At 41.3% G+C, this 12,681-nt stretch overlaps 1 protein-coding gene across 1 annotated transcript in view; it reads right to left on the bottom strand.

The window, feature by feature from the left end:
* The window catches only part of LOC122813767, a 311,471-nt gene that overhangs the window by 223,294 nt on the left and 75,496 nt on the right, over positions 1-12,681 (bottom strand). Inside the window, exon 7 of the mRNA XM_044086258.1 lies at positions 8,110-8,208. Within this exon, the coding sequence (XP_043942193.1) occupies positions 8,110-8,208 (99 nt within the window). The remainder of the gene's footprint in view (positions 1-8,109; positions 8,209-12,681) is intronic.

Below are 12,681 nucleotides of genomic sequence, written 5' to 3'. Positions count from 1 at the left end.
TTTCGGGTCAGTTCATTGCCCTTGCAAAGTAGGATAACCATTGCACTCCTCCATTCTCATGGTACAAAGCCTGTTTTGAGACTATAGTTGAAAAGTGTCTCGGGTCATGTTTCAAGCTATTTAGGAAGCATCCCAGGATACTTTTTGGGCCCAGTAAGGCTGCATTTCTGGCCTTAGCTAATGTCACCAGGACCTGCTCCCTGTAAACAGTTTTGGGGGTGGGGTATGTTAAGTAGGTATTTCATGGGGAAAGTGGGGGTGTAATTTGATCTGAATTTGTCAACCAGCAAATTTGCTGTGGTCGCTCTGCTTAGTGAATGTGGCATCACCATCAGTTCGGCATACTGATGTGTGCTATCTTTGCGGTTTCAGACATAGCTGCAAAAAGCCTTGTGATCGCCTACAGCCTGTGAAGCTATCTTGACCTCGTAACTTGCAGTTTGGCTAAATTAGTCCTCAGTTTCCTGTTTAGAGAGCTCCTATCATGACTGGAATTGCTCTTCCTAATTTCATCCATGCCTTTTTTCCTTTTATGTACCCCACTAATGATAGGATTCCACCAATGTGGTAGTTTTTAGAGTTTGCTTTGAGCCTACTTCTAAGTAGGTACAGCAGCCTCTATACAGCCATTTACATGGTTATATAGAGCATCCGTGAACAATTCCACATAGGTAGCTGTAAAGTCTGGGGTTTGAATTTTGACAAAGTATCACTTAATAGGACATAGTTTGCTTTGGAATAGATTTCAATGGTTACAGGGTTTAAAAAGGTCACTGAACTGATATTCATTTCAAAGGAGACAGCTTTTTGGTCCAGCCTCATCAGTGAGGATGTGACAGTGGGGAGGGTGAGTACCAGGTCTAGTATGTTTGAAATTCTTGTGGGTGAGCACACTATCTGGGGTCAGGGTATTTGTAAGTTCAGGCATTTTTGTGCTTGTGAGCATGAGCAGCATATGTTGAGCATGAGGCAGCGTAAATTTCTTAGGTTCATAGGTGTGTACTAGGCTAATGGTCCTGGAGCCTTTACAAACCTAGTCCATAGGATTACCTTGACATCATGCCACCCAACCTTAGTTCCCAGTGCCTCTGTCGAGTAGAGCCACTTGAGTGATCCCTGGGGTGAATTTTCCATTTCCTATCCACTCATCAAGGTTCCTCTTGAAGAGGGCCAGAGAGGTGCTCTGTTTGACATGTATGGGAAGTCTATTCCATAGCAAGGGCAGTCTCTGGGTTTTGAACCTATCCCTCCAGCACGTTCTGTTGATTGTGGTAATGAGGTTGAGGTCACTGGAGCGTGTGGTGCAGAGGGATTGAGTTTTCTTTAGATGTAGCATATCTAACAGAGCTGGCTCAGACATGGCTTTGAATGTCAAGCAGAGATCGCCCCTAAGTAGGCGATATGAGACAGAGAATAGTTGGAGTTTTTTGAGTCTGTCCACATAGGACAAGTGTTTAAGGCCTAGGATCCTCTTTGTGAGGTACTTTTGTGGCCTCTCCAGTTGTTGTAGGTGTCTAGTGAGGTACATGCCAAATGGGGCATTGTACTCTATGATTAGGCTAATGAGGGAAGAGCAGAGGGAGACAATGACCTCTTTCTTCCTGGATGCAAAACCCTTAGTAATGCGATGTGCCACATAGGACTTTCTGACCACAGTGGCAATGTGGTGGTCAAAAGAGAGGCTGATGTCAACCTGTGTTCCAGATCTCTTATAACACCTTCTGTGTTCAGTGGACTACCATCGATGTCAGGAGCTGCCTTAGGTCAACTGGTGCCCTAGGCGCGCCCCCTACCACACCATCTGGTGCTCCCATCCTGGTATACCTAAACCAAATAAATACTGGAAAAGCTCCCCTGCTACAGCGGCGCCCTAAGCGGCCGCCTAGTTGACCTATGCCTAAGGCCGGCTATGATCGATGTGGTAATTCACGGGAACCGGATTTTTCCCAAAGGGGATGATGAGACATTTTTTGGCATTGACCTTAGTCGTTGGTCTCAGCGAGGCCTTTCTGTAGGATGTCGACATCACTTGGGGAGTTAATAGCAGCTCCCAACATGCAATAGTCTGCAAACTTTGTCAGCCAGAGATCCTTTGTGTTGGGCTGGACTTCAAATAAGTAGATACCAAACAGGAGAGGACCCAGGACTGATCCCTTTGGGACTTCCCTTGTGACTGGTCGGCAGTCTGACTTGGAGTCCGCTACTTTCACAATGTGGGTCTACTACTTTCACACTGTGGGTTCGATCTGTGAGCCAATTTGCAACTCACCTAGTGATATATGGGTGGATGCCTAGCTTAGCGAGTTTTTCTACGATTCCTGAATAGGAAATGGTATCAAACGCCTTGGCCAGATCAAGGTAGGCTGTATGAACCATCTTGCCTTCATCCACAGCTCTGGTGACTGACTCGAAGTCGACCAAGTTGAGCTGGCATGATCTTCCCTTCACAAAACCAAACTGAGTGGGATCCAGAATTTGGAGATTCCCTATACCCTTATTTATTAGGTCCATGATATCCTTGTTTATTATCAGACTAGTCAGGCTAATGGGGCAATAGATCCCAGGGTCTGTAGTCGCTCCTCGTTTGTAGAGATATGACTGTAGCAGTGTGCCATTTGGTAGGGACAAAGCCTGAGGTGAGGCTGTGATTAAACATGGCACACAGGTGAGGTGTCAGCTCACTCTGTAGTTCATGTAGAACACAGCCAAGGATATTGTCAGGTCCCATGGAAGCTGTATTCTTGGGCTTGGACAGTGCTGTTTTAACCTGTGCAGCAATAATACTGGGTGCCTGGCAATCTACTGGTATTGTGATTGGTCCTTTGGGGGGGGGGGGGTAAAGTTGGCACCGAATCTGTCGGCCAGTATATTGGCAATATCTGTTGAATCGGTACAGGAGGTAACATTGTGCAGTGGCTCAGAGCAAATCTGGGTATTGCCATGGATATTTAACTATAGAAGGCCTTGTGGCTGTCTTTACTATCTGCTGCAATTCTGTTTTCATAGCTAGCTTTAGAGGATTTGATGAGGGATCTCAACTTTTTGTTGAGGCTAAGGGAGTTTTTCCATTCTTGGGACTTCACTTTATTCCGCATCAGTTTCCTCCTTCTGTTGTAGGGTTTATGGCAAGGGACCACCAGACTGGCTTCTTTTTTTTTTTTTTTTTTTGGGAGGAGAGCATCTTGGTTCTATTGGGTATGGTGAGATCCATGCATTTGTGTACGTGTTTGTACAGTGCATTGGTGTAGGATTCGGTGATCATGCAGCTATGCTCCATTTGCAAGGCTGCCATGAAGTTAGACACTTCTGTTTTTAGGAGCCCAAAGTGAGCTTTGGAGAAGTTTTTCAAGGTGGTTACCTTTGCGGGGGGGGGGGGGTGGTGGTGGATTTCTAGGGTGATTAGTTTGTGGTCGATCTAACCATGGAGGAGTTAACTATTGGTGTAGAGCAACGGTCGCCCATGTTGGCAATGACCACGTCAAGGATGCTGCTACCTCTAGTGGGGGTAAGAACGAGCTGGTCCAGGGCATTTGTATTAATGAATTCCAGGAAACGCTGGGCAAGTGTATTGGTACAGGAGTAGTTTTCTCAGTTAATGTAGGAGTAGTTGAAGTCGCCCAGTATGAGTGTGTGTTAGGTTGGACCCCAGTGTTCGCCAATGTGCTTAGGAACATGGAGTGAGAGAGTTTTGGGACATTGCTGGGGACCTATAGCAGTCTATGACCCGAATCGCTGTCTTACCCAATGTTATCTGCACCTGAAGCACCTCTGATGCATTCCCATAGATTTCCCAGTCTATATATACAGAGTGGTAGTTAAGTCACCCATGACTAGGGTATTTGGTTTAATGGTGAAGGTCTCCAGTAGGTTCTAGTTACGAGCTCTGGGTTTCGAGGGACACAGAAGTTTTCCTAAGGCCTTGTATTCAAAATATTTTTACCCCTAACTTGTGTACTTCCACTGTGTCATCATTGTTTTTCCACTTTAATCGATATCCCTTGTTATGTCTTTATGACTTGCTCGATAAATATAAAAATAAATATATAATTATACTTATCTATATCTATATAAATAACAAATATAGATTTGTAGATCAATATATATACATGGGTCTATGCCATAAGATTGAAATCTCAAAAGACTGAAAACCAAAATATCTAAAACTCAATTATCAAAACGTGGGAATTTGCCCCTTCTACACTGTTGTGCTTTCTTGGAGTTGGTATATCATTAGCAGGGGGTCTTGGGGGTGCAGGAGGGCTTGCCTCTTGTATTAAAAATGCTTTCAATATTGTGCACCTAAGTATTTTCATTTTGTCATGCCTCTATAAATATGTTGAATTAATTTGCTACTAAATCGTAAAAATGTTTGAAATTCTGTGTTCTGGCTCAATTAAGTGCAATACAATATCAACAGCAGCATTTCTTCCTGAGCTGGCACATCAGTTTCTTGGATTTGTTAACTTCCTGTTTTCTCTACAATAGGCTATAAATATATCATTTTAATTTATCATTTGTTGACTGGATTCTTCCCACTAGTAAGTCTCTTTTCATGGGAGACCAAGGTTGTATTTTATACTACTAGTAGAAATTTGGCCTGGGCATTGGGAAACTTACCCTACCCTTTTTTGGTAGGTGCCATGGGATCTTTTACATCCACCAGGGCTACCACCAACTCATGCAGATGGAGCCTCGGTTTAATGTCTCATAATGCAAACAATAAAGGCGAAAAAAGAGGGCAACGCTGCCTACTTCCTTTGCTCACTCAAGTTGAAGGACAGCACACATCTCACCTTTATTCTTGCATCAGAGCATACACATACTGGCTGCTTTATAAACTCGTTTTAATTAGAAAGTGCAAATGTTACAATTGTCCTAGTCATAAAATCCCAGCGTCTCTGCACTGAGACTCGCCAACAATAATGGTATTTTTTTATATGTTCTGATTCATTCTAGATTATCACTGTTCTATTAATATTACTGAATGTCTGCTTAATTTCAAAATCACACTGACCAATACCTACCAATTTTGGTGACATTCTGCCATTCTTTTAGCTAGCATATTAAATACTTGACATTCGGGGTTTAAAAGTGAAACTGGTCTACATGATGCAGGGTCCTTGGGTTCCTTCCACTCTTTCAATACTTCTGCCACTGCTTTCCTCCAGAGTACCTTCTCTTCTACACCTTTTCAATACACTGAACAATGCCTTCCAACTACCTCATCAATTTCTTCCCTCCCAACTTCTCAAAACTTGGAATACCATCTGATCCTGAACATTTCCCTGTGGGATGGATACACTTCAAAGCTTTCTTTCTTTACCTACCTATTCATTCACTTGTTGAATCTCTCCTTCCTCTAACACTGGCATATCAATTTCCCAAAAATATTTCCATTTCTGCAATATCTTGGACTCCCAACTCCTCTGGTTTATAAAGATTCTCATAGAACCTCCTAAATATTTGTAATCTCCTCAGCATATCTAGTTATTTTTCCTGTCATAAGGACCCAGAATTTTGCTACTGCTCTATTTCATGTCAATTTAGTTGTCTAACAATGGAGCTTTCAAAGAACTGCTTATCTTTCTAAACTCATGAATATTGTGTAAATGCGCAAGTTCTTCTCTTAACACTCAGTAGCAGGGTTTCTCTTTCTGCTCTCAGATATTCTTTTTAATCTGCAATGTAACTTATTTCTTCTGGAATGTTTGAAATTAAGTACTTGCAAACTAGGGATGAACACATCAAAGAGGGTGAATTTGCTATAATTTTACAGTCTATCAAGTTCTTAGCAAGAAACGTACGTCTTCCTCCTATTCATATTCCCGGCCAGAGAAGACATATTACCCTGTAGTAGAGAAACTGTGCTTCAGGTATGGATGGTTTTAACCAGATTTCACAGAAAAGAGCTTTCTCTCAATTGCTTTGTTATATCCATACATGTAAATACTCAGCTTTACAGTTTAAGCCACCATAGCCGAGATGACCATAAAAGTAAGATGTTACACAGCTTAAGGTTTCAAATTCAAATGCAAGAACTAATATGGACTTCTTCAAACAGCTGGGGAAGAGGAGTTATAATCTACAGACAGAAAACAACCTACTGGAGGACAGCCTATCCCTGGGATGGGGCAAATACATCACTGGGAATTCTCCATGGATGTTTTTATCCTTTCTGGTACCACAGTTAAAAAGTCCAAACAGATGCAGCTAAGCTTTAGTGATTCAAGGAGAAAAACTCCAGTACACATCACAAGTACACCAAGACCAATGTCACAGAATGCATAGCAGCAGCATCAAATAATGACTGATGTTACAGGAAAAAAATTACATGTATACATATACACACACACATATATATATATATATATATATATATATATATATATATATTTATAGTAAAAATGTGTGCACAATATTTATAGTAAAAATGTGTGCACAATATATATGTTTACATAGAAAAAAACTATCTTGCTATGTAGCTGCATAAGAAAACTGAAAATCCTAACAGTTCAACAATACACTAGTTAGTATAAAAAACACACACATTACAATTAAAAATTAATTTACAAACTGGATAACACCTTTTTTAAGTATGACATATACATCATGTGCAAATACCCTTAACGAGTAAATGAAGCAGTGAGTAGAAGGAAGAGAGGGATAGGGAAAAGCCTAGAGAAAGATCACAAAATAAATGACAATTAAAGGGCTACAGAGGGAGAGGTGGAATAAAATGACTAGACAAAGGATAGAGAGTAGAAGTAATAGAAAAGTATCTATTATTATGTCAAGATAACATTCAGTTACCGGTGGCACACAACTATTTAGTTGTAGTAATAGATTCAGTTTGCATTAAAAGACTCAAATGCTTTTTAAAATAATACTGATGTCTGAAAACATTGATTTCTGCTGGAAAGACTGCTCCATAGCTGCATAAAGTACAGTGAAGGGCATTTACATGATGGCTAATAGGCTAGGCAGGTAATTTATCAAGAGGTATACTTTGCATGTAAGACTGTGTGGTGGCAATGCATATTTGGAAGACAGCTGGCAGAAACATACATCTTTAAGGTTTGCACAGAATGTATGTTGTCAATTTCTAGAAGCAATGAAGTGAAGAAATTAGGTGGTTTCAACCAACCAATGGCTCTAAGGGTTTTGCAATGATGGTGTTTTTTGAGCTCCCTGAAAGATTAGTATCTGGCAAAAAACTTTTGTTTATAAAAGTCAATGCAAGTATGACTAAGGATATAAGGAGTAATCAAAGCTCACAGCAAGAGGTTCTCCCGTTCGATTCTCGGCTGGAGGGCCTTCTGTGTGGAGTCTGCATATCCTCCTTGTGGTCGAGTGGCGTTCGAAAGACATGTGTAGAATGGGGTGCCTTCGTTGAAGGTTGGGCGTCGAGCTGGCACCTTGGCGCCCGTGAAAAAGTCTACTGCCAATCATTAGCGGACCGGAGTTCTGCTGTGGCAACCCCTAAACGGGAAAAGCCAAAAGAAAAACAACAACAACAAAGCACTGAGCACAATGCAAGGGAGAAAATAATGCATTGCATCCAGCTCCTAAGTGGCACACCAACAATGCACAGAAGAGCAGATAAAATATTGTATGGGTGAAGGGAGGGGGGAATGGATCATGTATAATAAACAAAAAGAAGAATTAGGATGAATGTAATAAAATGACTTCACAAAGAGTGACACAGCACCCTCGGAGTTAAATCCAGAAAGATTTTAAAGGTAGGGAAGCATAAAGACAGCCACACTGAGCTAAGTGTAACATATTACCCTGATATATCAAATTGGGTTTTCTTGGCATCTATTTTGTCTCGCTGAACTAAAAACTAAGAACTCCCCAAAACCTTTACCCAGCATATGCTGTGAAGAAAGCCCAGTGAGACAGATAAAAGTCCTTTTTCAGGGTAGCACTACCTTGGCAGTACGATTTCAATACTTACATACACGTGTATATCAGCAATAAAAAGGGGTATCTATACCATTTCTTTAACCTATACAACAGCAACTAATGACAAAAAGGATTTAAAATAACGTTGCTCAACAAGTGATGACAAGTGACCTTCACAGACTAGATGCATTCTCATTGCCTTACCTTGTTGGGATTAGGAATGTAGATTGTTGGCATGTCAAACCCACACTTGTTCAGGCCAGGCCTCTTGCACAGCTCCTGAACGATCTGCATCAGCACTCGCTGCAAGGAGAAGGGAGTACTGTTAATCAGAGAAGGGAAATGCACAAACAGTATGGCTCCACTTCAAGCTACTCCATTATTATACTTTGTTCCTTCCAACCTCCTTCAGTACAGAGTTAACTAATGTATGATTAACAGCACACTAGGAAAAGATCTGAGCAGAACGTAAATGAAACTGGAAATTAGGCTGCATCTTTACACTGCTGTTCAAATCATTTTCTGCTAAAAGAAACAATACAAGGTGCATTTTCAAGTTGCATGGACAGTGATGCAACTCTTCTCAAAAACAAATGAGGATGAACGGCAAACAGGTGACGAAGACCCTATACAGCACTGTAATTACTGTTAACAGTGGCTTGTTTATTGTCATTTCCTTTTTTTATTCCTTTTCCTTTGAAGAGTCACTACACCATGTGTGATGTCAGGCTGGCAATGGATACAGAAGTTCTGCAAGGCATTCAGTCAACATGGGTTGGCAGAAAAATAACATTTCCAAGTAAAACCGTTGCCTTTTCATACACCCCTAAAAGAGCATTTGTTACACAAATGTAATTCTTATCAAACCAGCCAACATCCTCAAAACAAAGGCCATGCTTGTTGATCAAAATAAAAAAAAGTATTTCAATATTAGACGTACTGTTATATTGGGACATTTATATTTCTTACATTTTTCAAAAGTACACAACTGGACAAATGAGAAAGTAATGTGAAAACTCAGGGCATGTGGTAACTCCACCTTTGAAAAAGTAATGACATTTTATAGCAATAATTAAGAACAATCTAAAGACAAAGAAGCTGTTTGATCTTGTGTGTTTCAAAATTTCTTAACATGAGACAAATTCAAAACACATTATATAGGAAAACTGAACACTGATAGATGTACAACATAATATACATTGATATTAACAGAATAGTTTACCTAGTTTTAAGTCTTTTCACTCCACAAGCTAATAAAGCAGAGCATTTAGACTCCATTTTGTACACAGGAAAGTACATTTAAACTACTGCCCTTATTTTACCATTAGTTTTCTCCTCCACCCAGTTTTCCCTGTTGTGCTTTTAAACTGGAGGCTTTTCAGCTGCCCATCACTACTGTGCATCTATCGTTAGCAGCTTCTCCCATCTCACCTCACGTATACTTGACCTTAGAAGCTCCTCAAAGCCTCATCCCCAATGTTCATCTTACTGGGCAGTGCCCATTGAAGCCATCCCCTTAGACTGCTACAGTTGGAGATGGCCTCAGTTTCATACATTATCTAGCTCTTACTAAAGCTGCACTTAGTCGCTTTCATTTTGTTACATTTACTTCTGCAATTTTTACACTCACTTCTTTTTGCATCAAAAGCAATTTGGTCTGGGACCTTAATCTTGTAGCTTCATTTGCAGTTGTGCAAGATCTGCCAATTATTTGTGCTATACTGTATACTACACTTTTATCTCCATAAACAGAATAATTCTTCTGAAATTTGGGAACACAGAAAACAAAAAATATGCTTTAAATCCTGCACAGCCCTACCCTTTACCTGAAGGGACTTAAAAAAGTTCAGCAGATGCAGAACCAAAGAGATTTTTACTGTCAAGAGGAACATCCATCAGCTTGGCCTTAATTCAGGCAGAGGCTGTAGGTGAAGACTGATATACCTCCTCACCACAGAACCAAAGGCAGCAGGTCTAGAAGGGGCATCAGCTGTGTAGCTGTGTCATATCTACATTTAATGGGACGGCGAGCTACCTGAGATGACAGCATCAACAGAGAGAGGGCCGAAGCCTTCCCTCACAATCAGGAATATCCAAAGCAACTTGAAAGGCCTGAAAGAGAAGGGCCAAAACATACCTGGTCATATGGGTCTGTTAATTCGCAGCCCTAAATATTAAGAGTAGAGCAGTGTACACCTTCTTATCCAATCTTTCCATAGCTCTGCTGTCCTTGTCAGAGGGAAGTAGCTTAGAAAAAGGTAAAAGTATAGCGGGCTTATCAGAAGAAACAAACATACCAGAAAGGTCAGCAGAGGGACACTTGTAAAAAAATTTACCAACATCAGGCACCTTATAAAACAGTGTTTCACAGGAGTAGAGGGCTGGGAAGCAGGAGCCTGAGAAGCTGCAGAAAAAAGTGTCTAACAAAGCAGATAGAACAGCTGGGACAGCAGAGGGCTTACGAGACTCCATTTGAAGACAGCTATAATACCTCTTCTGAACATCAGAAACCAGGGTACAATCCCATTTGAAAAATCCACCATACGGCAAACAGTATTCCTAAAGGAAATATCCAGAAAAGGAAAATCTGGACAAGTCTTCTTCCTCAGAACCATAGTCCAAAAGAGAAGGAATCTGGGAGGAATAGGCCAAAGACTCACCAGAATCTACTGCTTCATTGGAAGTCGGGAACAGAAACTCCCTGAGTGGGCTTCAAAGCCATAACAGCATTAAACAGATCCATGTGCAAAATCCTGCCATTCATGCTAAGGATCCTTAGCAGCAGGGAAAATATGCTTAGTCTTCTGCTTCTTGTTCATAGGGACATCAGCCCTAAACATCTTAGGTGGTGCAGACCCCTGCCAACACAATCGGCATAGTAGGAATCTCCTCCTCCTCAAGAACTTGTAGAACACCCCTATACCCTTCAAATACAATCAGCTGAGATTTGACCTGAACATCAGAAAAAGACATCTGCAAAGCCTCCAGGATATGTGAGAAACCAGATCCATACCAGCCTCCACAGTGGTTGCGGCATAAGAATCAGAGTGAAGAACCGTTGAACTCAGGGCTTTCACCAGCCTCAAGAGAGACAGCTAGTGGAGGCAGTACAGCAGAAGAATCCGACTGAACTTTTTCTTCTTCATGGACGGCTGACCCTTAGGCCGGGACGATTACGCCATTGTACCCAGAGCCAACAATTTAAGATGCTGGTTCTTTAGAGAGGAGAGATGACTACACAAAGTTTTAGGGACAAATGTTTGGCAAATAGGACAGATGTGAGAAGTACCTTTGCAAAACACTGCTCGTGACAGTTCTTATGGGGCGTCTGTCTCCCACACTGACATTTCCCCTTTCTGGATGACATGAAATCCAACAACCACAAAACAAAAGAAAAGCAAATACGATAAGAAACCCCCAATGGAGCACTTGCCTGAAAACAACTTGGCAACTAGAAGATGAAAGAGCGTTCAGACTGATGATCAGAGATTGGTTTCGGACTTGCAGCACAGACGTTCTGGAGGAAGGTATATCTATATGGCATCTTTATGCCATATACCATGCATGGGGAGTATACATGTGATGTACGACTTCCCTATTCCAACCTAAGGCTTTGGTATACTGGCCTGACCAGACATCGGGCTACCCTTGGCAGGGGATCCCCAATGTTAGGAATACTGCAACAGTCATATGGAATGACATCTTCATCTATGAGCCAGGAAATCAGTCACACCTATCTACATGAAACAGAATCCCTCAGTATTGAACCCAATGCCATTTTCTAATTCTTCGAAGCAAAAGCCAATACCAAAGTGCCCTGGCTGACTAAGTCTGAAGATAACTGGAAGGTGGGTGCATTCACTGAATCACCAAATAATGTAGCCATCCTGGAGGAAGGTTTTGTCCCAAATAAATAACTGGTGCAAATGAAACTAAATGCAAAAAAATACATTATTATATCTTTTGAGACACTGTCTACCCAAGGAAATCTCACACTAACAATATACCCCTTAACTAAGTTTTGGCCCAGTTGTTTGGGATCTAGGAACTTATGTGGACATTGACCTAGACCAAAGTCCTTCTATACTGTGCAGCTTATAAACAAAGGGATAATATCTAGATCTACAGTTGTCCTTGTCCCCCTTTAATCAGCCTTCATGCCTTCATCAGACCAATCATTGAGCACAATGCCCCATTAGATGTGCATCTGTCCAGACACATGCAAAGGTAATGCCAACCTTACTAAAAAGGATACAATGCCTAAACAATATGACCTACATGAATCAACTTAAAACCTTGTCACTATACTCAGAATCCTAAAGACTACAAGGTGACTTCTGTCTGGCATATAAGGCATCATTTGACTAGATACTGATGAACCTACTGGAACATCAGCAAGTCAGATGGCATCAGAAATAATTGGTCTGGGGATCTAATCTCTTCTGCATCATTAACAGAACAGTTTAGACAGAAAAACTCCCCATCAACATACACAAAGCTCATCCTTGTCCACATTCAAGCACAATTTGGATCTTTGTTTGGGTAACAGAAACTTTACCCCAGGGCTGCCCCCTTTACAAATAATGGGCAGAGGGAACTCAAATGCTTTAGCCCATGCATTAGTCCCCTCACATTATGTATGGTGGGACCTCAGTTTCTCTTACTAGGGGTAAAATATAATTAGTGACCGTGGATGAGTATGTCCAATCTAATACCAAATGGGATAGGTTAAATCAAGCACCAAAAGCGGGGTGCAGCAGATAGCTGTCACCTAAC

The sequence above is a fragment of the Protopterus annectens genome, chromosome 10.part0 (assembly GCF_019279795.1).
Source record: "Protopterus annectens isolate FY-2018-M chromosome 10.part0, PAN1.0, whole genome shotgun sequence".
In the NCBI taxonomy this organism is placed as follows: domain Eukaryota; kingdom Metazoa; phylum Chordata; order Ceratodontiformes; family Protopteridae; genus Protopterus; species Protopterus annectens.
The sequence above is the reverse complement of the archived record's forward strand: the minus strand, read 5'-3'. Positions and strand labels throughout refer to the sequence as shown.